Genomic DNA, 25,390 nt, shown 5'->3' with positions numbered 1-25,390 from the left:
GTAAAAAGCTGTGATTCGGGTTATATAGGTATCAGGTTATGCAAATATGTAAGAAACTATGTAAATAGAGAAAATTATGTATATGAATGTGATGCATAGATTTAAAAACATATGTTTATGTGGGTTGTATAGGCGTAAAAATATGTGGTACAAATACAAAAATTTGTTTTTAGTTTTATATATATGGGCATAAAGTGATAATATGTAAAAAAGCATATATTGATACACTATATTTTGATATATATTATATTAATTTAATTTGTATCATATTAATAGTAGATAATTTATATATGCCAAGCTATACTAATACCTTGTATTGCAAATTGCATTAACACCTTGTAGCTTTAGTGCCAATTATACAGCCGTTATTAGAGAATAATATTACAAAAAATGTGTATATTTAAGTAGTGTGTGACCATCTTTAAGTTACTGTTTATTACTCCAAGTTAATTAACAATCTTGGCATCACAGAAACATTCTAACAGGAAAAAATCTCGAGGAATAAATCCTGTCCCGAGGTTTTTGGTCCCAAGGTCACCAAGAAACGCGGTTTTTACCGAAAATGCCCCAATTTGCGGCACCCTTTGCTGCCATGGCGTCCCCCCGTTCCCATGGCGACGGGGCGGCCCATTCCACCCCCCCCTCCCGTCCGGACTTGGTACGTTCCATGCAAATGCGCCCGCTCGCGCCACCACTCCTGCGTTCAAACTGGCAACCAATGGGAAGCGAGAAGGCGGGGTTACGGCGATGATTGACAGCGACCTGAGCCTATCGCGAGGCGTGGCGCCGCGGAGCCGCCGCGGGGAACCGCCGGCCTATCAGAGGCGAGGAGGCGGGGTTACGGCGAAGATTGACAGCGCCCGGAGCCAATCGCGAGGCGCAGCGGCCCGTCCCTCAGCGGCCGCCACAGCCGCCGCTTTCCCGCCCTCCGGCCGCGGCCTCGGCCCGAGACCCCCGGGACCCCCTGAGCCCCCCGGGACCCTCCCGGGACCCTCCCGGCCCCACCATGGGCTTCCTGAAGCTCATCGAGATCGAGAACTTCAAGTCGTACAAGGGCCGCCAGATCATCGGGCCCTTCCGCCGCTTCACCGCCATCATCGGCCCCAATGGCTCCGGTGAGTGCCGGGGGGGCTCTCCGGGGAGCAGGGAGGGGGTCCCGTGATGGTCTGAGGGGTGACCCCGAGTTCTTTCCAGCGCCCCGCTCCCCATTCCTCCTCCCGCCGTGCCCCGGGGGGTTCCCCGTTCCATGGGGTCCCTCCTAAGCCTCCAAGAATTCTCCACAGTCCTCCCTCACCCTTCTTTTCGCCTCCCTCCTCTTCCTCTGGGATCCCTCCCCCATTCCATGGGGTCCCTCCTAAGTTTTGGGGTCCCCCCCATTCCCTACAGTCTCCTCTCTCACACCCTGGGGTTCCCCCTCGGCTCTTCCTCTCCGTTCCCTGGACACCCCCCTCCCCTCCCCCCTTTTCCCCTGGGTCCCCCCTCAATTCCCGGGGCTCCCTCCAAGCCCCCCATTCTCTGGGGTCCCCCCATTTCAAGGGCCTCCCCGTTTTTCCCTGGGTCCCCCTCAATTCCCGGGGCTCCTTCCAACCCCCCATTCCCAGGGATCCCCCCAATAATTCCTGGGGTCCCCCCATTCCCTGGGGTCGCCCCCTTTTTTCCCTGGGTCCCCTCTCAATTCCCGGGGCTCCTTCCAATCCCCCATTCCCTGGGGTCCCCCCATTCCCTGGGGTCCCCCCGTTTTTCCCTGGGGTCCCCTCAATTACCGGGGTTCTTTCCAGACTTCTTTTTTTCCTGGGGTTCTCCCCCCAATTCCCAAAGCTTCTTCCAACCCCCCATTCCCTGGGGTCCCCCCAGTAATTCCTGGGTTCCCCCCATTCCCAGGGCTCCCCCGTTTTTCCCTGGAGTCCTCCCTCAATTCCCAAGGCTCCTTCCAACCCCCCATTCTCCGGGATCCCCTCGATAATCCCAGGGGCTTCCCCCTCAATTCCCAAGGCTCCTTTCAAGCCCCCCATTCCATGCAATTCCCCCCTCAATTCCCGGGGTTCCCTCCAACCCCCCCATTCCCAGGGGTCCCCCCTCAATTCCCAAGTCTCTCTCCATTCCTCCATTCCATGAGGTTCCTTCTCAATTCCCTCAGTTCCTCCCGTTCCCAGGGGTCCCCCCTCTTTCCCTGGGGTCCCCTCTCAATTCCCGGGGCTCTCTCCATCCCCCCATTCCCAGAGATCCCCCCTCAATTCCCTCAGTTCCCCCCATTCCCAGGGGTCCCCCCTCAATTTCCTCAGTTCCCCCCATTCCCAGGGGTCCCCCCTCAATTCCCGGGGCTCTCTCCATCCCCCCATTCCCAGGGGTGCCCCCTCAGTTCCCCCCCATTCCCGGGGGTCCCCCCTCTTTCCCTGTGGTCCCCTCTCAATTCCTGGCGCTCTCTCCATCCCCCCATTCCCAAGGGGTCCCCCCTCAATTCCCTGGGTTCCCTCCAACCCCCCATTCCCAGGGGTCCCCCCTCAATTCCCTGGGTTCCCTCCAACCCCCCATTCCCAGGGGTCCCCCCTCAATTCCCTGGGTTCCCTCCAACCCCCCATTCCCAGGGGTCCTCTCTCAATTCCCGGGGCTCTCTCCAACCCCCCATTCCCAGGGGTCTCCCCTCAATTCCCTCAGTTCCCCCCCATTCCCGGGGGTCCCCCCTCTTTCCCTGGGGTCCCCCCTCAATTCCCGGGGCTCTCTCCATCCCCCCATTCCCAGAGATCCCCCCTCAATTCCCTCAGTTCCCCCCATTCCCAGGGGTTCCCCCCCAATTCCAAAGCCTCCCTCCAACTCCCCATTCCCAGGGGTCCCCCCCCCAATTCCCAAGGCTCCTTCCAACCCCCTATTCCCTGGGGTCCCCCCAATAATTCCTGGGTTCCCCCCATTCCCTGGGGTCCCCCCCAATTCCCAAGTCTCCCTTCAAGCCCCCCATTCCCAGGGGTCCTCCCTCAATTTCCTCAGTTCCCCCCATTCCCAGGGGTCCCCCCTCAATTCCCTCAGTTCCCCCCATTCCCAAGGGGTCCCTCCTCAGTTCCCGGGGCTCTCTCCATCCCCCCATTCCCAGGGGTCCCCCCTCAGTTCCCCCCCACTCCCGGGGGTCCCCCCTCTTTCCCTGGGGTCCCTCCTCAATTCCTGGTGCTCTCTCCATCCCCCCATTCCCAGGGGTCCCCCCTCAATTCCCGGGGCTCCCTCCAACCCCCCATTTTCAGGGGTCCCCTCTCAATTCCCGGGGCTCCCCCATTCCCAGGGCTCCCCCATTTTTCCCTGGGGTCCCCCTCAATTCCCTCGGTTTTCTCCATCCCCCCCCATTTTCAGGGGTCCCCTCTCAATTCCTGGGGCTCCCTCCATCCCCCAATTCCCAGGGGTCCCCCCTCAGTTCCCCCCATTCCCTGGGGTCCCCCCTCAATTCCCTGGGTTTTCTCCATCCCCCCATTTTCAGGGGTCCCCTCTCAATTCCCGGGGCTCCCCCATTCCCTGCAGTCCCCCCAATAACCCCGAGGTCTCCCCCATCCCCTAAACCCCTCTCACACCCCCCCCGACCCTGGGCAGGCAAATCCAACCTGATGGACGCCATCAGCTTCGTGCTGGGCGAGAAGACGAGCAACCTGCGCGTGAAGACGCTGCGGGACCTGATCCACGGCGCGCCCGTGGGCAAGCCGGCCGCCAGCCGCGCCTTCGTCAGCATGGTGTACTCGGAGGAGGGCGCCGAGGACCGCACCTTCGCCCGCGTCATCGTCGGTCTGCGCCCGGGGGGCACTGGGGGATTGGGGGCAGTGCTGGGGGCAGTGCTGGGGGGATTGGGGGCAGTGCTGGGGGCAGTGCTGCGGGGATTGGGGGCAGTGCTGGGGGCAGTGCTGCGGGATTGGGGGCAGTGCTGGGGGCAGTGCTGGGGGCAGTGCTGGGGGGATTGGGGGCAGTGCTGGGGGCAGTGCTGGGGGCAGTGCTGGGGGGATTGGGGGCAGTGCTGGGGGCAGTGCTGCGGGGATTGGGGGCAGTGCTGGGGGGATTGGGGGGATTGGGGCAGTTCTGGGGGGATTGGGGCAGTTCTGGGGGCAGTGCTGCGGGGATTGGGGGCAGTTCTGGGGGGATTGGGGGCAGTGCTGGGGGCAGTGCTGCGGGGATTGGGGGCAGTTCTGGGGGGATTGGGGGGGATTGGGGCAGTTCTGGGGGGATTGGGGGGGATTGGGGCAGTTCTGGGGGGATTGGGGCAGTTCTGGGGGGAGTTCTGGGGGGATTGGGGGCAGTTCTGGGGGGATTGGGGGGGATTGGGGCAGTTCTGGGGGCATTGGGGGCAGTTCTGGGGGCAGTTCTGGGGGGATTGGGGGGACTGCTGGGGGATTTGGGGGGGTTTGGGGGCAGTTCTGGGGGGTTTGGGGGGAGTTCTGGAGGGATTGGGGGCAGTTCTGGGGGAATTGGGGGGGTTTGGGGCAGTTCTGGGGGGATTTGGGGCAGTTCTGGGGGGTTTGGGGCAGTTCTGGGGGAATTGGGGGGGGTTGGGGGCAGTTCGGGGGGGATTGCGGGGGGGGGGGATTGCGGGGGGATTGGGGGCAATGCCAGGGGTTTTGGGGCAGTTCTGGGGGGTTTGGAGACAGTTCTGGGAGGATTGGGGGGATTGCGGGGGGTTTGGGGGGGAGTTCTGGGGGGATTGGGGGAGTTCTGGGGGATTGGGGGGGATTCCGGGGGGATTGGGGGCAATGTGTGGGATTTTGGGGCAGTTCTAGGGGGATTGGGGGCAGTTCTGGGGGGTTTGGGGCAGTTCTGGGGGAATTGGGGGGGATTTCCGGGGGGGATTGGAGGCAGTTCTGGGGGGATTGGGGGGAGTTCTGGGGGGTTTGGGGGCAGTTCTGGGGGGATTGGGGGAGTTCTGGGGGAATTGGGGGGGATTCCGGAGGGTTTGGGGGGAGTTCTGGGGGAATTGGGGGCAGTTCTGGGGGGATTGCGGGGGGATTGGGGGCAATGCCAGGGATTCTGGGGCAGTTCTGGGGGGATTGGGGGTGATTCCGGGGGGCGTTGGGGGCAGTTCTGGGGGGCTGGGGGCAGTTCTGGGGGGATTGGGGGGAGTTTTGGGGGTTTGGGGGGAGTTCTGGGGGAATTAGGGGTGATTCCGGGGGGGTTGGGGGCAGTTCTGGGGAGTTTGGGGCAGTTCTGGGGGTTGGGGGGGATTGTGGGGGGATTCCGGGGGATTGGGGCAGTTCTGGGGGAATTGGGGCAGTTCTGGGGGGATTGTGGGGGGGTTTCGGGGGGGATTGGGGGGATTCCAGGGGTTTGGGGCAGTTCTGGGGGGATTGGGGGCAGTTCTGGGGGGTTTGGGGGCAGTTCTGGGGGGTTTGGGGCAGTTCTGGGGGAATTGGGGGCAGTTCTGGGCAGTTTGGGGGAAATTCCAGGGTTTTTGGGCAATTCCGGGGGGATTAGGGGCAATTGTGGTGGGTTTGGGGGGATTTCCAGGGTTCAGGGGCAATTCTGGGGGTTTTGGGGACAGTTCTGGGGGGTTTGGGGTGGGTTTGGGGATATTTCCCTGGCTTTTGGGGCAATTCTGGGGGTTTTTGGGGTTATTTCCATGGGTTTGGGGCTGCTCTGGGGTGGGTTTGGGGACATTTTGGGAATCACAGAGTTGGGGGGGTACAGTTCAGAGTTTGGGGGTCACATTTTGGGGTGTTTAGGATTTGAGGGACCCCCCTTGACCCCCCCAAATCCCCCCCAAACCCCCCGGCACAGTCAGTTTTGAGGAGGGGACCGAAAGGACCCCTTTACCTGTGCCAGCATAAACAGTTTGGGGTTGGGGGTCACATCTTGGGGTGTTTAGGATTTGGGGGTCACATTTTGGGGTGTTTAGGATTTTGGGGTGCACATTTTGGGGTGTTCAGGATTTGGGGGACCCCCCAAAATCCCCCCAAACCCCCAGCACAGGCAGTTTTGAGGAGGAGTCCACAACCACAGCTTTACCTGTGCCAGCATAAAAGGGGCACAGTTTAGGATTTTGGGGTCACATTTTGGGGTTTTTAGGATTTGGGGTCACATTTTGGAGTGTTTAGCATTTGGGGGTCACATTTTGGGGTGTGTAGGGTTTGGGGTGCACATTTTGGGGTGTTTAGGATTTGGGGGATCCCCCAAAATCCCCCCAAACCCCCAGCACAGACAGCTCTGAGGAAGGGACCAAACCCACACCTTTACCTGTGCCAGCGTGACGGGGGCACAGTTTGGGATTTGGGGGTCACATTTTGGGGTGTTTAGGGTTTTGAGGTGCACATTTTGGGGTGTGTAGGGTTTGGGGTTCCCCCCTTGACCCCCCAAACCCCCAGCACAGGCAGTTTTGAGGAGTCCACAACCACACTTTTAGCTGTGCCAACGTGATGAGAGCACAGTTTAGGATTTTGGGTGCACATTTTGGGGTGTTTAGGATTTGGGGGTCACATTTTGGGGTTTTTAGGTTTTGGGGGTCACATTTTGGGGTGTTCAGGATTTGGGGGACCCCCCAAAATCCCCCCAAACCCCCCAGCACAGGCAGCTCCAAGGAGGGGTCCACAACCACACCTTTACCTGTGCCAGCGTGACGGGGGCACAGTTTAGGATTTGGGGGTCACATTTTGGGATGTTTAGCATTTGGGGGTCCCATTTTGGGGTGTTTAGGGTTTTGGGGACCCCCCCTGACCCCCCAAAACGCCCGTTGCAGGCAGCTCCTCCGAGTACAAGATCAACAACAGGGTGGTGCAGCTGAGCGAGTACAGCGAGGAGCTGGAGAAGCTGGGGATCCTCATCAAGGCCAGGAACTTCCTCGTCTTCCAGGTCGGGAGGGGCTGGGGATTTTGGGGGGTTTGGGGATTTTGGGAACATTTTTGGGGCGATTTTGGGGGGTTTTGGGGTTTTTGGGGACGTTTTTGGGCGATTTTGGGGGGTTTGGGGAAGATTTTGGGGGTTTTGGGGGTGATTTTGTGGGCGATTTTGGGGGGGTTGGGGACGATTTTGGGGTTTTTGGGGACGTTTTTGGGGCAATTTTGGGGGGTTTCAGGAAGATTTTGGGGGTTTTGGGGGCAATTTTGGTTTTTTTGGGGGCAATTTTGGGTTTTTTTGTGCCATTTTTGGGGGCAATTTGGGGTTTTGGGTGGTTTTTGGGGTGATTTGGGGTTTTTGTGGCAGTTTTGGGGGCAATTTTAGGGGTTTTGGGGAAGATTTTGGGGGTTTGGGCTGGTTTTTGGGGTGATTTTGGGATTTTTGGGGCAGTTTGGGGGGGGTTGTGTTTTTTGGGGGCAATTTTGGGGTTTTGGGGGCCATTTTGGGGACAATTTTGGTTTTTCTGGGGGTGATTTTGGGGGCGATTTTGCTGTTTTTGTGGTGTTTTTTGGGGTGATTTTGGGGACGTTTTGGGGGTGTTTGGGGTGATTTTGAGGGATTTTGGGGGCCATTTTGGGGGTTTTGGGGGCAATTTTGGGTTTTTTTGCGGGGTTTGGGGGGTTCAGGGGGATTTTGGGGCAGCGTGAGGAGGTTTTTGTGCTCCCAGGATGATTTGAGGGGGGGTCTCCCCCATCCCCCCACCCCAAAGGGATCCCCCAGCCCCCCATGAGGATTTGGGGATCCCCCATGGGATTTAGGAACCCCCCATGGGATTTAGGAGTTGGAGATTTAGGGTCCCTCCTGTCAGGATTTGGGGATTTGGGTCCCTCCTGTCAGGATTTGGGGATTTGGGAACTCTCCAGTCAGGATTTGGGGATTTGGGAACTCTCCAGTCAGGATTTGGGGATTTGGGAACTCTCCTGTCAGGATTTGGGGATTTGGGAACTCTCCAGTCAGGATTTGGGGATTTGGGAACTCTCCAGTCAGGATTTGGGGATTTGGGAACTCTCCTGTCAGGATTTGGGGATTTGGGAACTCTCCAGTCAGGATTTGGGGATTTGGGAACTCTCCAGTCAGGATTTGGGGATTTGGGAACTCTCCTGTCAGGATTTGGGGATTTGGGAACTCTCCAGTCAGGATTTGGGGATTTGGGAACTCTCCAGTCAGGATTTGGGGATTTGGGAACTCTCCTGTCAGGATTTGGGAATTTAGGGACCTTCCTGTCAGGATTTGGGGATTTGGGAACCTTCCAGTCAGGAGCGTATGGCACTCTTTGAGGAGATCCCAGGGATTTAGGGATCCCATTTTGGGAATTTCAGGATCTCTCAGAGGGATTTAGGGATTTAGGATCATTTCTAACCGCAGGGAGCAGTGGAGTCGATCGCCATGAAGAACCCCAAGGAGCGCACGGCGCTCTTTGAGGAGATCAGCCGCTCGGGCGAGCTGGCCCCCGAGTACGACAAGCGCAAGAAGGAGATGGTCAAGGCCGAGGAGGACACGCAGTTCAACTACCACCGCAAGAAGAACATCGCCGCCGAGCGCAAGGAGGCCAAGCAGGAGAAGGAGGAGGTGGGAAAGCCTCGGGATTTGGGGGGAAAAGGGGTTGGGAATGGTCTGGAATGCTGGGGAAAGAGAGGTTTGGGAATGGTTGGATTCCCGGGAAATGGGGGTTTGAGAATGGTTGGGGTGCTGGAAAAAAGGGGTTGGGAATGGTTGGAGTGCTGGGAAAAAGGGTTTGGGAATGCTCAGAATTGTGGGAAAAGAGGGGTTTGGGAAGGCCTGGAATGCTGGAGAAAGAGAGGTTTGGGAATGGTTGGAGTGCTGGGAAAAAAAGGGGTTTGGGAATGCCTGGAATTCTGGGAAAAGAGGGGTTTGGGGAATGGTTGGAGTGCTGGGGAAAGAGGGGGTTGGGAATGGTTGGATTCCCGGGAAAAGAGGGGTTTGGGAATGGTTGGGGTGCTGGGAAAAAGAGGGGGTTGGGAGTGTTTGGAGTGCTGGGAAAAAAGGGGCTTGGGAATGGTTGGATTCCCGGGAAAAGAGGGGTTTGAGAATGGTTGGAATGCTGGGGAAAGAGGGGGTTGGGAATGGTTGGATTCCCTGGAAAAGCGAGTTTGGGGAATATTTGGAGTGCTGGGAAAAAAGGGGTTGGGGAATGGTTGGAATTCCTGGGCTGGGAAGAGTCTGGCCAGAGCCAGGCTCAGGCCTGGGATTTGAGCAGCTCCTGAGCAAAGCCAGGCCTAGACCCAGGTTTGAGCCACTCCTGAGCAAAGCCAGGCCAGGTTTGAGCAGCTCCTTAGCAAAGCCAGGCCTAGGCCCAGGTTTGAGCCACTCCTGAGCAAAGCCAGGCCTGGGTTTGAGGAGCTCCTTAGCAAAGCCAGGCCTAGGCCCAGGTTTAAGAAGCTCCTGACCAGACCCAAACCCCGAGTTTGAGCAGCTCCTGGGCAGAGCCAGGCCAGGTTTGAGCAGCTCCTGTACAAAGCCAGGCCTAGGCCCAGGTTTGAGCCGCTCCTGACTGAAGCCAGGCCTAGGCCCAGGTTTGAGCAGCTCCTGACTGAAGCCAGGCCAGGTTTGAGCAGCTCCTGTGCAAAGCCAGGCCAGGTTTGAGCCACTCCTGACTAAAGCCAGGTCTAGACCCAGGCTTGAACAGCTCCTGGGCAGAGCCAGGCCTGGGTTTGAGCAGCTCCTTAGCAAAGCCAGGCCTAGGCCCAGGTTTGAGCAGCTCCTGGGCAGAATCAGACCCAAACCCCGAGTTTGAGCAGCTCCTGTACAAAGCCAGGCCTAGACCCAGGTTTGAGCCGCTCCTGAGCAAAGCCAGGCCAGGTTTGAGCCACTCCTGACTAAAGCCAGGCCTAGACCCAGGCTTGAGCAGCTCCTGAGCAAAGCCAGGCCTAGGCCCAGGTTTGAGCAGCTCCTGGGCAGAATCAGACCCAAACCTTGAGTTTGAGCCACTCCTGACTAAAGCCAGGCCTAGGCCCAGGTTTGAGCTGGTCCTGACTGAAGCCAGGCCTAGATCCCGGTTTGAGCAACTCCTGGGCAAAGCCAGGCCTAGGGCCAGGTTTGAGCAGCTCCTGGGCAAAGCCAGGCCTAGGCCCGGGTTTGAGCCGCTCCTGACTGAAGCCAGGCCTAGGCCCAGGTTTAAGCCACTCCTGAGCTGAGCCAGGCCTAGACCCAGGTTTGAGCCGCTCCTGACTGAAGCCAGGCCTAGACCCAGGTTTGAGCCACTCCTGACTAAAGCCAGGCCTAGGCCCAGGTTTGAGCCACTCCTGACTGAAGCCAGGCCTAGGCCCAGGTTTGAGCCACTCCTGACTGAAGCCAGGCCTAGGCCCAGGTTTGAGCCGCTCCTGAGCAAAGCCAGGCCTAGACCCAGGTTTGAGCCGCTCCTGACTGAAGCCAGGCCTAGGCCCAGGTTTGAGCCACTCTTGACTAAAGCCAGGCCTAGGCCCAGGTTTGAGCCGCTCCTGACTGAAGCCAGGCCAGGTTTGAGCCGCTCCTGAGCTGAGCCAGGCCTAGACCCAGGTTTGAGCCGCTCCTGACTGAAGCCAGGCCTAGGCCCAGGTTTGAGCCGCTCCTGACTGAAGCCAGGCCTAGGCCCAGGTTTGAGCCGCTCCTGACTGAAGCCAGGCCTAGGCCCAGGTTTGAGCCGCTCCTGACTGAAGCCAGGCCTAGGCCCAGGTTTGAGCCGCTCCTGACTGAAGCCAGGCCTAGGCCCAGGTTTGAGCCGCTCCTGAGCAGAGCCAGGCCTAGGCCCAGGTTTGAGCAGCTCCTGAGCAAAGCCAGGCCTAGGCCCAGCCCAAAGCCCGGCTCCCCGTGCCCCCAGGCTGACCGGTACCAGCGGCTCAAGGACGAGGTGGTTCGAGCCCAGGTGCAGCTGCAGCTCTTCAAACTCTTCCACAACGAGGCCGAGATCGAGAAGCTCAACAAGGAGCTGGGCCTGAAGAACCGCGAGATCGACAAGGACAAGAAGAGGATGGACAGGGTGGAGGACGAGCTCAAGGACCGCAAGAAGGAGCTGGGCAAGATGATGAGGGAGCAGCAGCAGATCGAGAAGGAGATCAAGTGAGCGGCCTGCGGGCTTGGGAGGGCTGAAATCTGGGCTGGGAATGGGAGATCTGGGCTGGGAATGGGAAATCTGGGCTGGGAATGGGAAATCTGGGCTGGGAATGGGAAATCTGGGGTGGGAATGGGAAATCTGGGGTGGGAATGGGAGATCTGGGGTGGGAATGGGAGATCTGGGGTGGGAGGGCTGAAATCTGGGCTGGGAATGGGAAATCTGGGCTGGGAATGGGAAATCTGGGCTGGGAATGGGAAATCTGGGCTGGGAATGGGAAATCTGGGCTGGGAATGGGAAAATTTGGGGTGGGAATGGGAAATTTGGGGTGGGAATGGGAAATTTGGGCTGGGAGGGCTGAAATCTGGGCTGGGAATGGGAAATCTGGGCTGGGAATGGGAAAATTTGGGGTGGGAATGGGAAATTTGGGGTGGGAATGGGAGATCTGGGCTGGGAATGGGAAATCTGGGCTGGGAATGGGAAATCTGGGCTGGGAATGGGAAATCTGGGGTGGGAATGGGAAATCTGGGCTGGGAATGGGAAAATTTGGGGTGGGAATGGGAAATTTGGGGTGGGAATGGGAAATTTGGGCTGGGAGGGCTGAAATCTGGGCTGGGAATGGGAAATCTGGGCTGGGAATGGGAAATCTGGGCTGGGAATGGGAAATTTGGGGTGGGAATGGGAAATTTGGGGTGGGAATGGCGAAATTTGGGGTGGGAATGGTAAAATTTGGGGGTGGGAGGGCTAAAATTTGGGGTGGGAAGGGTAAAATTTTGGGGTGGGAATCCTAAATTTGGGGGTGGGAATGGTAAATTTTGGGGTGGGAATCCTAAATTTGGGGGTGGGAATGATAAATCTAGGATGGGAATGATAAAATTTGGGCTGGAAATCCTAAATTTGGGGTGGGAATGCTCAATTTGGGGGTGGGAGGACTAAAATTTGGGGTTGGAATGGGAAAATTTGGGGTGGGAATGGGAAAATTTGGGGTGGGAATGGGAAATTTGGGGTGGGAATGGTAAAATTTGGGGTGGGAATGGGAAATTTGGGGGTGGGAATCCTAAATTTGGGGGTGGGAGGGCTAAAATTTGGGGTGGAAATGCTCAATTTGGGGGTGGGAATCCTAAATTTGGGGTGGAAATGCTCAATTTGGGGGTGGGAATCCTAAATTTGGGGTGGAAATGCTCAATTTGGGGGTGTAAATCCTAAATTTGGTGGGAATGGTAAATTTGGGGGTGAGAATCCTCAATTTGGTGGGAATGCTCAATTTGGGGGTGGGAATCCTAAATTTGGGGGTGGGGATTCTCGGTTTGGGGGTGGGAATGGTAAATTTGGGGAGGGAATAGTAAATTTGGGGATGGGGATTCTCAATTTGGGGTGGGGATGGTAAATTTGGGGGTGGGAGTGCTCGATTTAGGGATGGAAACCAAGGCACAGAACCCCAAACCAAGGCACAAAACCCCAAAACCAAGCGCAGACCCCAAAACCACCCCCAAAACCGAGCCCAAACCCCAAAACGAACCCCAAAACCAAGCCCAAACCCCAAAACCAAGCCCAAACCCCAAAACGAACCCCAAAACCAAGGCCAAACCCCAAAACCAAGCCCAAACCCCAAAACCAGACACAAAACCAAAGCCAAACCGCAGAACCAGCCCCAAAGCCGAGCCCAAACCCCAAAACGAACCTCCAAAACCAAGGCCAAACCCCAAAACCAGACACAAAACCAAAGCCAAACCGCAGAACCAGCCCCAAAACCGAGCCCAAATCCCAAAACGAACATCCAAAACCCAGCTCAAACCCCAAAACCGAGCCCAAACTCTAAAACCAAGCCCAAAACCAAGCGCAAACCCTAAAACCACCCCCAGAACCGAGCTCAAACCCCAAAATGAACCCCAGAACCACCCCCAAAACCCAGTCCAAACCCCAAAACCACCCCCAAAACTGAGCCCAAAGCCCTAAACTCAGCCCAAAGCCCCAAATCCGAGCCCAAACTCCAAAACCAAGCCCAAAACCCAGCCCAAACCCCTAAACCCAGCCCCAAACCCAGCCCAAACCCCAAACCCAGCCCAAACCCCAAACCCAGCCCTAACCCAGCCCAAACCCAGCCCAAAGCCCAAAACCACCCCAAAGCCCCAAACCCAGCCCAAAGCCCTAAACCCAGCCCAAACCCAGCCCAAAGCCCCAAAACCAAGCCCAAAACTGGGCCAAAACTCCAAAACCACCCCCAAACCCAGCCCAAAACCCAGCTCAAAGCCCAAAACAAACCCCAAAACGGAGCCCAAACACAAACCAAAGCCCCAACACCACCCCCAAAACTCAGCCCAAACCCCAAAACCCAGCCCAACCCCAGCCCAAACCCCAAAACCCAGCCCAACCCCAGCCCAAACCCCAAAACCCAGCCCAAACCCCAAAACCCAGCTCAAAGCCCAAAACGAACCCCCAAAACGGAGCCCAAACACAAACCAAAGCCCCAACACCACCCCCAAAACTCAGCCCAAAGCCCAAAACCACCCCCAAAACCCAGCCCAAACCCCAAAACCCAGCCCAAACCCAGCCCGAACCCCTAAAACCCAGCCCAACCCCAGCCCAAAGCCCAAACCCAGCCCAAAACCCAGCCCAAAGCCAGCCCAAACCCAGCCCAAAGCCCAAAACCACCCCCAAAACCCAGCCCAACCCCAGCCCAAAGCCCAAACCCAGCCCCAAACCCAGCCCAAAACCCAGCCCAAAGCCAGCCCAAAGCCAGCCCAAAGCCCAAAACCACCCCCAAAACCCAGCCCAAAGCCCTAAACCCAGCCCAAACCCAGCCCAAAGCCCCAAAACCAAGCCCAAAACCCAGCCCTAACCCCAAAACCCAGCCCAAAGCCAGCCCGAACCCCTAAACCCAGCCCAAACCCAGCCCCAAAGGCAGCCCAAAGCCCCAAGCCAGCCCTAAGGGCACGGCGGCGCGGCCCCGCAGGGAGAAGGACGCGGAGCTGAACCAGAAGCGGCCGCAGTACATCAAGGCCAAGGAGAACACGGCGCACAAGATCAAGAAGCTGGAGGCGGCGCGGAAGTCGCTGCAGAACGCCCAGAAGCAGTACAAGAAACGCAAGGGCGACATGGACGAGCTGGAGAAGGAAATGCTCTCCGTGGAGAAATCCCGGCAGGAGTTCGAGGAGCGCATGGAGGAGGAGAGCCAGAGCCAGGGACGGGACCTGACCCTGGAGGAGAACCAGGTACGGGGTGATCCCGTGGGATTTGGGGTTTGGGAAAGGTGGAAAAACAGCCAGAGCCACAGGAGGGACCTGACCCTGGAGGAGAACCAGGTACGGGGTGACCCCGTGGGATTTGGGATTTGGGATTTGGAAAAACAGCCAGAGCCACAGGAGGGACCTGACCCTGGAGGAGAACCAGGTACGGGGTGATCCTGTGGGATTTGGGGTTTGGGAAAGGTGGAAAAACAGCCAGAGCCAGGGCAGGGACCTGACCCTGGAGGAGAACCAGGTACGGGGTGATCCCATGGGATTTGGGGTTTGGGAAAGGTGGAAAAACAGCCAGAGCCAGGGCAGGGACCTGACCCTGGAGAAGAACCAGGTATGGGGTTTGGGATTTGGGGTTTGAGATTTGGGATTTGGGAGGGATGGAAAAGAGCCAGAGCCACAGGAGGGACCTGACCCTGGAGGAGAACCAGGTATGGGGTGGGATTTGGGGTTTGGGGATTTGGGATTTGGGATTTGGGGTTTGGGGTTTGGGGTTTGGGAGGGATGGAAAAACAGCCAGAGCCACAGGAGGGACCTGACCCTGGAGGAGAACCAGGTGTGGGGTGATCCCGTGGAGTTTGGGAAGGGCTCCCTGGCTCCCAGGTGAGTCCATCCAGGTGTGCTGAGCCAGGTGAGCCCAGCCAGGTGTGCTGGTCCTGTGGGATTTGGGAGGTCTCTGTGGCTCCCAGGTGAGCCCAGCCAGGTGTGCTGGCCCAGGTGAGCCCATCCAGGTGTGCTGGCCCATCCAGGTGAGCCCAGCCAGGTGAGCTGATCCTGTGGGGTTTGGGAGGTCTCTGTGGCTCCCAGGTGAGCCCAGCCAGGTGTGCTGGTCCTGTGGGGTTTGGGAGGTCTCTCTGGCTCCCAGGTGAGCCCAGCCAGGTGTGCTGAGCCCACCTGCCCCCCAGGTGAAGAAGTACCACCGGCTGAAGGAGGAGGCCAGCAAGCGCGCGGCCACGCTGGCCCAGGAGCTCGAGAAGTTCAACCGCGACCAAAAAGCCGACCAGGACCGGCTGGACCTGGAGGAGAGGAAGAAGGTGGAGACCGAGGTGAGCTGGGGTCCCCACATTGTCCCCAAATTGTCCCCAAATTGTCCCCAGAGCCCACCTGGCCTCACCTGGCCTCACCTGGCCTCACCTGGCCTCACCTGGCCCCGCTGTGCCCAGGCCAAGATCAAGCAGAAGCTGCGGGAGATCGAGGAGAACCAGAAACGCATCGAGAAGCTCGAGGAGTACATCGCCACCAGCAAGTGGGTGATGTGTCCCCAGGGGGTCCCCAGGGTGTCCCCAAGGGGGCTGAGTGTCCCCAAGGGGGTTGGAGTGTCCCCAAGGTGTCCCCAGGGGGTCCCCAAGGGGCTGGAGTGTCCCCAAGGGGGGCTGGAGTGTCCCCAAGGGGGGCTGGAGTGTCCCCAAGGTGTCCCCAAGGGGTTGCAGTGTCCCCTAGGTGTCCCCAAGGGGGCTGGAGTGTCCCCAAGGTGTCCCCAGGGGGTCCCCAAGGGGGGCTGGAGTGTCCCCAAGGGGGGCTGGAGTGTCCCCAAGGTGTCCCCAGGGGGCTGGAGTGTCCCCAGGGGGTCCCCAAGGTGTCCCCAAGGGGCTGGAGTGTCCCCAAGGTGTCCCCAAAGGGCTGGAGTGTCCCCAAGGTGTCCCCAAGGGGGGCTGGAGTGTCCCCAAGGTGTCCCCAAGGTGTCCCCAAGGGGCTGGAGTGTCCCCAAGGTGTCCCCAAGGTGTCCCCAAGGGGCTGGAGTGTCCCCAAGGTGTCCCCAAAGGGCTGGAGTGTCCCCAAGGTGTCCCCAAGGGGGGCTGGAGTGTCCCCAAGGTGTCCCCAAGGTGTCCCCAAGGTGTCCCCAAAGGGCTGGAGTGTCCCCAAGGTGTCCCCAAGGTGTCCCCAAGGTGTCCCCAAAGGGCTGGAGTGTCCCCAAGGTGTCCCCAAGGGGGGCTGGAGTGTCCCCAAGGTGTCCCCAAGGTGTCCCCAGGGGGCTGGAGTGTCCCCAAGGTGTCCCCAAGGTGTCCCCAGGGGGCTGGAGTGTCCCCAGGTCATCCCCATATCCCCACTCCTCTCAGAGAGTCAGGGGATCAGCCCCCAAATCCCCCAAACCCACCAGATCCCCCCAAATCCCCCTTTTCCTCCCCCCAAATCCCCTTTTTCACCCCCCAAACCCCCTTTTCTCCCCCCAGACAATCCCTGGAGGAGCAGAAGCGCCTCGAGGGCGTGGGCTCAGCCCCCCAAATCCTCTTTTTTCACCCCCAAATCCCCCTTTTCACCCCCAAATCCCATTTTTTTCTCCCCCCAAATCCCCCTTTTCACCCCCAAATCCCCTTTTTCACCCCCAAATCCCATTTTTCTCCCCCCCAAACCCCCTTTTTCACCCTAAATCCCCTCTTTCACCCTCAAACCCCTTTTCTCCCCCCAGACAGTCCCTGGAGGAGCAGAAATGTCTCCAGAAGCTGGGATTGACCCCCCAAATCCCCTTTTTTCATCCCCCAAACCCCCATTTCTCCCCCCCAGACAATCCCTGGATGAGCAGAAGTGCCTCAAGGGCGTGGGCTCAGCCCCTCAAACCCCCCAAATCCCCCCAAATCCCCTTTTCATCCCCCAAATCCCCTTTTTCTCCCCCCAGACAATCCCTGGAGGAGCAGAAGCGCCTTGAGGGCATGAGCTCAGCCCCCCAAACCACCCAAATCCCCATTTTCTCCCCCCAAATCCCCCTTTTCACCCCCAAAACACTTTTTCTCCCCCAAAATCCCATTTTTCTCCCCCCCAAATCCCCCTTTTCACCCCCAAATCCCCCAAAACCCCTTTTTCCACCCCCAAATCCCCTTTTTCACCCCCCAAACCCCCAAATCCCCTGTTTCTCCCCCCAAATCCCCTTTTACACCCCCAAATCCCCTTTTTCTCCCCCCAAACCCCCATTTCTCCCCCCCAGACAGTCCCTGGAGGAGCAGAAGCACCTCAAGGGTGTGAGATCAGCCCCCCAAATCCCCATTTCCACCCCCACATCCCCCTTTTCACCCCCCAAACCCCCTTTTCACCCCGAAACCCCCATTTTCACCCCCAAATCCCCATTTTCCCCCCAAATCCCCTTTTCTCCCCCCAGACAATCCCTGGATTAGCAGAAGTGCCTCAAGGGCATGGGCTCAGCCCCTCAAACCCCCCAAATCCCCCCAAATCCCCTTTTTCACCCCCCAAACCTCCTTTTTTCCCCCCCAGACAATCCCTGGAGGAGGAGAAATGGCTCGAGGAGCTGGGATTGACCCCCCAAATCCCCTTTTTTCACCCCCAAATCCCCATTTTCACCCGCAAATCCCCATTTTCTCCTCCCAAATCCCCTTTTCTCCCCCCAAATCCCCCCAAATTCCCTTTTTCTCCCCCCAAATCCCCTTTTCTCCCCCCAAATCCCCCCAAATTCCCTTTTTCTCCCCCCAAATCCCCTTTTTCTCCCCCCAAATCCCCTTTTTCTCCCCTTTTTCACCCCCCAAACCCCCATTTCCCCCCCCCAGACAGTCCCTGGAGGAGCAGAAGCGCCTCGAGGGCGAGCTGACCGAGGAGGTGGAGCTGGCCAAGCGCCGAATCGACGAGATCAACAAGGAGCTGAACCAGGTGATGGAGCAGCTCGGGGACGCTCGCATCGACCGCCAGGAGAGCAGCCGGCAGCAGCGCAAGGCCGAGATCATGGACAGCATCAAACGCCTCTACCCCGGCTCCGTGGTGAGGGGAGCCCAGAAACTGCCCCAAAAGTGCCCCGAAACTGCCCCAAAAGTGCACTGAAACTGCCCCAAAAGTGCACTGAAACTGCCCCAAAAGTGCACTGAAACTGCCCCAAAACTGCCCCAAAAGTGCACTGAAACTGCCCCAAAAGTGCACTGAAACTGCCCCAAAAGTGCACTGAAACTGCCCCAAAACTGCCCCAAAAGTGCACTGAAACTGCCCCAAAAGTGCACTGAAACTGCACTGAAACTGCCCCAAAAGTGCACTGAAACTGCCCCAAAAGTGCACTGAAACTGCACTGAAACTGCCCCAAAAGTGCACTGAAACTGCCCCAAAAGTGCACTGAAACTGCCCCAAAAGTGCACTGAAACTGCACTGAAACTGCCCCAAAATCTGCACCAAAACTGCCCCAAAACTGGGCAAAAAATGCACCAAAACTGCCCCAAAACCCTCCCAGAAATGGCTCCAAAACTGCCCCAAAAACTGCCCCAAAACTGCAGTGCCTGACCCCATAACTGCAGTGCCTGACCCCATAACTGCAGTGCCTGACCCCATAGCTGCAGTGCCTGACCCCATAGCTCAGCCCTGACCCCATAAGTGACCCTATAAAACCCCCATGTCCCGCAGTACGGGCGCCTCATCGACCTGTGCCAGCCCACGCAGAAGAACCCAAGGGCATTTCCAGTGTCCCTGACCCCATAACTGCAGTGCCTGACCCCATAACTGCAGTGCCTGACCCCATAACTGCAGTGCCTGACCCCATAGCTGCAGTGCCCCATGTCCCTGTCCCCATGACCCCATAGCTCAGCCCTGACCCCATAAGTGACCCTATAAAACCCCCATGTCCCGCAGTACGGGCGCCTCATCGACCTGTGCCAGCCCACGCAGAAGAAGTACCAGATCGCCGTGACCAAGGTGCTGGGCAAGAACATGGACGCCATCATCGTGGACTCGGAGAAGACGGGCAGGGATTGCATCCAGTACATCAAGGAGCAGCGCGGCGAGCCCGAGACCTTCCTGCCCCTCGACTACCTCGAGGTGCGACCCCTAAAGGGTTTGGGGTCGGGGGAAAAACCCTAAATGGGTTTGGGGCCGGGGGAAAAACCCTAAATGGGTTTGGGGGCAGGGGAAACCCTAAATGGGGTTTGGGGTCAGTAGGTAACCGAGACCTTCCTGCCCCTTGACTACCTCGAGGTGCGACCCCAAAAGGGTTTGGGGTCAGGGGAAAAACCCTAAATGGGGTTTGGGGTCAGTAGGAATGCCCAGGTAACCGAGACCTTCCTGCCCCTCGACTGCCTCGAGGTGCAACCCCAAAACAGTCTGTAGGGTCAAAAGAAAAACCCTATAATGGGTTTGGGGGCAGGGGAAACCCTAAAACGGGATTTAGGGTCAGTGAAAACCCTAAATGGGGTTTGGGGTCAGCAGGTAACCGAGACCTTCCTGCCCCTCGACTGCCTCGAGGTGCGACCCCAGAAGGGTTTGGGGTCGGGGGAGAAACCCTAAAAGGGTTTGGGGATACTGAAAACCCGACAATGGGGTTTGGGGTCAGTCGATATCCCCGGGTAACTGAGACCTTCCTGCCCCTCGACTGCCTCGAGGTGCGACCCCAAAAGGGTTTGGGGGCAGGGGAAACCCTAAAACGGGATTTAGGGTCAGTGAAAACCCTAAATGGGGTTTGGGGTCAGTAGGAATGCCCAGGTAACCGAGACCTTCCTGCCCCTGGACTACCTCGAGGTGCGACCCCAAAACAGTCTGTAGGGTCAAGAGAAAAACCCTAAATGGGTTTGGGGCCAGGGGAAACCCTAAAACGGGATTTAGGGTCAGTGAAAACCCTAAATGGGGTTTGGGGTCAGTAGGTAACTGAGACCTTCCTGCCCCTCAACTACCTCGAGGTGCGACCCCAAAACAGTCTGTAGGGTCAAAAGAAAAACCCTAAATGGGTTTGGGGTCAGGAGAAACCCTAAAAGGGTTTGGGGGCAGGGGAAAAACCCTAAATGGGGTTTGGGGTCAGTAGGTAACCGAGACCTTCCTGCCCCTGGACTACCTCGAGGTGCGACCCCAAAAGGGTTTGGGGTCGGGGGAAAAACCCTAAATGGGTTTGGGGGCAGGGGAAAACCCTAAATGGGTTTGGGGGCAGCAATGACCATAAAATGGGATTTAGAGTCAAGAGAAAAACCCTAAATGGGTTTGGAGTCAGGGGAAACCCTAAATGGGGTTTGAAGGCAGGAGAAAAACCCTAAATAGGGTTTAGGGTTAGCAGGTAACCGAGACCTTCCTGCCCCTCGACTGCCTCGAGGTGCGACCCCAAAAGGGTTTGGGGGCAGGGGAAACCCTAAATGGGATTTGGGGTCAAGAGAAAACCCTAAAAGGGTTTGGGGTCAGTGAAAACCCTAAATGGGGTTTGGGGTCAGGAGAAACCCTATAAATGGGGATTGGGGTTTCAGGTGAAACCCATGGGCAAGAAGCTGCAGGGGTTGGGTTTAAGCAATTTTTTGGGTTTTTTCACCCCCAATTTCCGTTCCTGACCCCATTTTTGGGCTTTTTCACCCCCAATTTCCGTTCCTGACCCCATTTTTGGGGTTTTTCACCCCCAATTTTTGGGATTTAGGTCAAACCAAACCACGAGAAGCTGCGAGGGTTGAGTTTAACCCAATTTTTGGGGTTTCTCACCCCCAATTTCCGTTCCTGACCCCATTTTTGGGGTTTTTCACCCCCAATTTTTGGGCTTTAGGTGAAACCAAACCACAAGAAGCTGCCGGGGTTGGGTTTAACCCAATTTTTGGGGTCTTTCACCCCCAATTTCAGTTCCTGACCCCATTTTTGGGCTTTCTCGCCCCCAATTTTTGGCTTTAGGTGAAGCCCACAGACGAGAAGCTGTGGGAGCTGCTGGGGTTGCGTTTAACACAATTTTTGGGGTTTCTCACCCCCAGTTTCCGTTCCTGACCCCATTTTTGGGGTTTCTCACCCCCAATTTCAGCTCCTGACCCCATTTTTGGGCTTTCTCACCCCAATTTTTGGGCTTTAGGTGAAACCCACAGACAAGAACCTGCGGGAGCTGCGAGGGTTGGGTTTAACCCAATTTTTGGGGTTTCTCACCCCCAATTTCAGTTCCTGACCCCATTTTGGGGTTTCTCACCCCCAATTTTTGGGATTTAGGTCAATCCAAACCACAAGAAGCTATGAGGGTTGAGTTGAACCCCATTTTTGGGCTTTCTCACCCCCAATTTCCGTTCCTGACCCCATTTTTGGGCTTTCTCACCCCCAATTTCCGTTCCTGACCCCATTTTTGGGCTTTCTCACCCCAATTTTTGGGCTTTAGGTGAAACCCACAGACAAGAACCTGCGGGAGCTGCGAGGGTTGAGTTTAACCCAATTTTTGGGGTTTTTCACCCCCAATTTTTGGGGTTTTTCACCCCCAATTTTTGCTTTCTGACCCCAGTTTCCATTCCTGACCCCATTTTTGGGGTTTTTCACCCCGATTTTTGGGCTTTAGGTGAAGCCCACGGACGAGAAGCTGCGGGAGCTGCGGGGGTTGGGTTTAACCCAATTTTTGGGGTTTCTCACCCCCAATTTCAGCTTCTGACCCAAATTTCAGTTCCTGACCCCATTTTGGGGTTTCTCACCCCCAATTTCAGCTCCTGACCCCATTTTTGGGGTTTCTCACCCCGATTTTTGGCTTTAGGTGAAGCCCACGGACGAGAAGCTGCGGGGGTTGGGTTTAACCCAATTTTGGGGGTTTCTCACCCCCAATTTCAGTTCCTGACTCCATTTTTGGGGTTTCTCACCCCCAATTTCCATTCCTGACCCCATTTTTGGGGTTTCTCACCCCCAATTTCCATTCCTGACCCCATTTTTGGGGTTTCTGACCCCAATTTTTGGGCTTTAGGTGAAGCCCACGGACGAGAAGCTGCGGGAGCTGCGGGGGTTGGGTTTAACCCAATTTTTGGGGTTTCTCACCCCCAATTTTTGCTTTCTGACCCCAATTTCAGTTCCTGACCCCATTTTTGGGGTTTTTCACCCCCAATTTCAGTTCCTGACCCCATTTTTGGGGTTTCTCACTCCCAATTTCAGTTCCTGTCCCATTTTTGGGGTTTCTCACCTCAATTTTTGGGATTTAGGTCAAACCAAACCATGAGAAGCTGCTGGGGGTTGGGTTTAACCCAATTTTTGGAGGTTTTTCACCCCCAATTTTTGCTTTCTGACCCCAATTTCAGTTCCTGACCCCATTTTTGGGGTTTTTCACCCCCAATTTCAGTTCCTGACCCCATTTTTGGGGTTTCTCACCCCCAATTTCCGTTCCTGACCCCATTTTTGGGGTTTCTCACCCCCAATTTCCGTTCCTGACCCCATTTTTGGGGTTTCTCACCCCGATTTTTGGCTTTAGGTGAAGCCCACGGACGAGAAGCTGCAAGGGTTGAGTTTAACCCAATTTTTGGGGTTTCTCACCCCCAATTTCCATTCCTGACCCCATTTTTGGGGTTTCTCACCCCCAATTTCCATTCCTGACCCCATTTTTGGGGTTTCTCACCCCCAATTTCAGTTCCTGACCCCATTTTTGGGGTTTCTCACCCCCAATTTCCGTTCCTGACCCCATTTTTGGGCTCTCTCACCCTGATTTTTGGCTTTAGGTGAAGCCCACGGACGAGAAGCTGCGGGAGCTGCGCGGGGCCAAGCTGGTGATCGACGTGATCCGCTACGAGCCGCCGCACATCAAGAAGGCGCTGCAGTTCGCCTGCGGCAACGCGCTCGTCTGCGACAACGTGGAGGACGCCCGCAGGATCGCCTTCGGCGGCCACCAGAGGCACAAGGTGCCCCGAAACGGGCCAAAACCACCCCAAAAATACCCTGAAAGCAGCCCAGAAATAACCTAGAAATAGTCCCGAAATTGCCCCAAAAATACCCTAAAATCAGCCCAAAAATACCCTGAAATCAGCCCAGAAATAACCTAGAAATAGTCCCGAAATTGCCCCAAAAATACCCTAAAATCACCCCAAAAATACCCTAAAAATAGTCCCGAAATTGCCTCAGAAATACCCTAAAACCAGCCTGAAATCCCCCCAAAATACCCTAAAAATCACCCGAGAAATACCCTAAAATCACCCCAGAAGTACCCTAAAATCACCCCAGAAATATCATAAAAATCACCCAAGAAATACCCTAAAATCACCCCAAAAATACCCTGAAAGCAGCCCAGAAATAACCTAGAAATAGTCCCGAAATCACCCCCAAAATACCCTAAAATCACCCAAAAAATACCTTGAAATCAGCCCAGAAATAACCTAGAAATAGTCCCGAAATTGCCCCAAAAATACCCTAAAATCAGCCCAAAAATACCCTGAAATCAGCCCAGAAATAACCTAGAAATAGTCCCGAAATCGCCCCAAAAATACCCTAAAATCACCCCAAAAATACCCTAAAATCACCCCAAAAATACCCTAAAATCACCCCAAAAATACCCTAAAAATAGTCCCGAAATTGCCTCAGAAATACCCTAAAACCAGCCTGAAATCCCCCCAAAATACCCTAAAAATCACCCCAGAAATACCCTAAAATCACCCCAGAAGTACCGTAAAATCACCCCAGAAATATCATAAAAATCACCCCAGAAATACCCTAAAATCACCCCAAAAATACCCTGAAATCAGCCCAGAAATAACCTAAAAATAGTCCCGAAATTGTCCCAAAAATACCCTAAAATCACCCCAAAAATACCCTGAAAGCAGCCCAGAAATAACCTAAAAACAGTCCCGAAATTGTCCCAAAAATACCCTAAAATCACCCCAAAAATACCCTAAAATCACCCCAAAAATACCCTAAAAATAGTCCCGAAATTTCCTCAGAAATACCCTAAAACCAGCCTGAAATCCCCCCAAAATACCCTAAAAATCACCCCAGAAATACCCTAAAATCAGCCCAGAAATACCCTAAAATCACCCCAGAAGTACCCTAAAATCACCCCAGAAATATCATAAAAATCACCCCAGAAATATCCTAAAATCACCCCAAAAATACTCTAAAAATCACCCCTGAAATACACTAAAATCACCCCAGAAATACCCTAAAAACAGTCCTGAAATTGCCCCAAAATACCCTAAAATCACCCCGAAAATACCCTAAAATCAGCCCAAAAATAGCCCCCAAAATCACCCCAGAAATACCCTAAAACCGGCCTGGAATCACCCCCAAAATACCCTAAAATCAGCCCAGAAATACCCTAAAAACAGTCCCGAAATTGCCCCAAAAATACCCTAAAAACAGTCCCAAAATCACCCCAGAAATACCCTGAAATCACCCCAGAAATACCCTAAAATCACCCCAAAAATACCCTAAAAATCACCTCTGAAATACACTAAAATCCCCCCAGAAATACCCTAAAACCGGCCTGGAATCACCCCCAAAATACCCTAAAATCAGCCCAGAAATACCCTAAAAACAGTCCCGAAATTGCCCCAAAAATACCCTACAAAGAGTCCCAAAATCACCCCAGAAATACCCTGAAATCACCTCTGAAATACCCTAAAACCGGCCTGGAATCACCCCAAAAATACCCTAAAAATAGCCCCCAAAATCACCTCAGAAATGCCCTAAAATCACCCCAAAAATAACCTAAAAACAGTCCCAAAATCACCCCAGAAATACCCTAAAAATCACCCCAGAAGTAGCCTAAAATCAGCCCAAAAATACCCTAAAAATCACCCCAAAAATACCCTAAAAATCACCCCAGAAGTACCCTAAAATCACCCCAGAAATACCATAAAAATCACCCCAGAATTACCCTAAAATCACCCCAAAAACACCCTAAAAAATCACCTCTGAAATACACTAAAGTCCCCCCAGAAATACCCTAAAACCGGCCTGAAATCCCCCCAAAAATACCCTAAAATCACCCCAGAAATACCCTAAAAATCACCCCAGAAATACCCTAAAATCAGCCCAGAAATCCCACAAAAACAGTCCCAAAATCACCCCAGAAATCCCCTAAAATCACCCTAAAAATACCCTAAAAATAGCCCCCAAAATCACCCCAAAAATCCCCTAAAAACAGCCTGGAATCACCCCAAACTCAGCCCCAATGTCCCCAGTGATGTCCCCAATGTCCCCAATGATGTCCCCAATGTCCCCAATGTCCCCAATGATGTCCCCAATGTCCCCAATGTCCCCAATGTCCCCAATGATGTCCCTGATGTCCCCAATGTCCCCAATGTCCCCAATGATGTCCCCAATGTCCCCAATGATGTCCCCAATGTCCTCAATGTCCCCAATGTCCCCAATGATGTCCCCAATGTCCCCAATGATGTCCCCAATGTCCTCAATGTCCCCAATGATGTCCCCAATGTCCCCAATGATGTCCTCAATGTCCTCAATGTCCCCAATGTCCCCACTGATGTCCCCAATGATGTCCCCAATGTCCCCAATGATGTCCCCAATGTCCCCAGACGGTGGCCCTGGACGGGACGCTGTTCCAGAAGTCATGGATGTCCATGGATGTCCCCAATGTCCCCAATGTCCCCAATGTCCCCAATGATGTCCCCAATGTCCCCACTCATGTCCCCAA

The 25,390-nt window shown here is 55.6% G+C and overlaps 1 protein-coding gene across 1 annotated transcript in view; it reads left to right on the top strand.

The window, feature by feature from the left end:
• Positions 1-644: 644 nt before the first annotated feature.
• SMC1A (structural maintenance of chromosomes 1A) overlaps positions 645-25,390 on the top strand; it is a 35,834-nt gene continuing 11,088 nt past the window's right edge. The window contains exons 1-11 of the mRNA XM_053967987.1: positions 645-1,115; positions 3,571-3,759; positions 6,692-6,804; positions 8,215-8,418; positions 10,667-10,905; positions 13,851-14,109; positions 15,039-15,179; positions 15,297-15,379; positions 17,628-17,835; positions 18,688-18,873; positions 22,464-22,643. Of these exons, the coding sequence (XP_053823962.1) occupies positions 1,007-1,115; positions 3,571-3,759; positions 6,692-6,804; positions 8,215-8,418; positions 10,667-10,905; positions 13,851-14,109; positions 15,039-15,179; positions 15,297-15,379; positions 17,628-17,835; positions 18,688-18,873; positions 22,464-22,643 (1,911 nt within the window). The 5' untranslated portion in view covers positions 645-1,006. The remainder of the gene's footprint in view (positions 1,116-3,570; positions 3,760-6,691; positions 6,805-8,214; positions 8,419-10,666; positions 10,906-13,850; positions 14,110-15,038; positions 15,180-15,296; positions 15,380-17,627; positions 17,836-18,687; positions 18,874-22,463; positions 22,644-25,390) is intronic.

This window comes from Vidua chalybeata, chromosome 32, assembly GCF_026979565.1.
Source record: "Vidua chalybeata isolate OUT-0048 chromosome 32, bVidCha1 merged haplotype, whole genome shotgun sequence".
In the NCBI taxonomy this organism is placed as follows: Eukaryota; Metazoa; Chordata; class Aves; order Passeriformes; family Viduidae; genus Vidua; species Vidua chalybeata.
The sequence above is the reverse complement of the archived record's forward strand: the minus strand, read 5'-3'. Positions and strand labels throughout refer to the sequence as shown.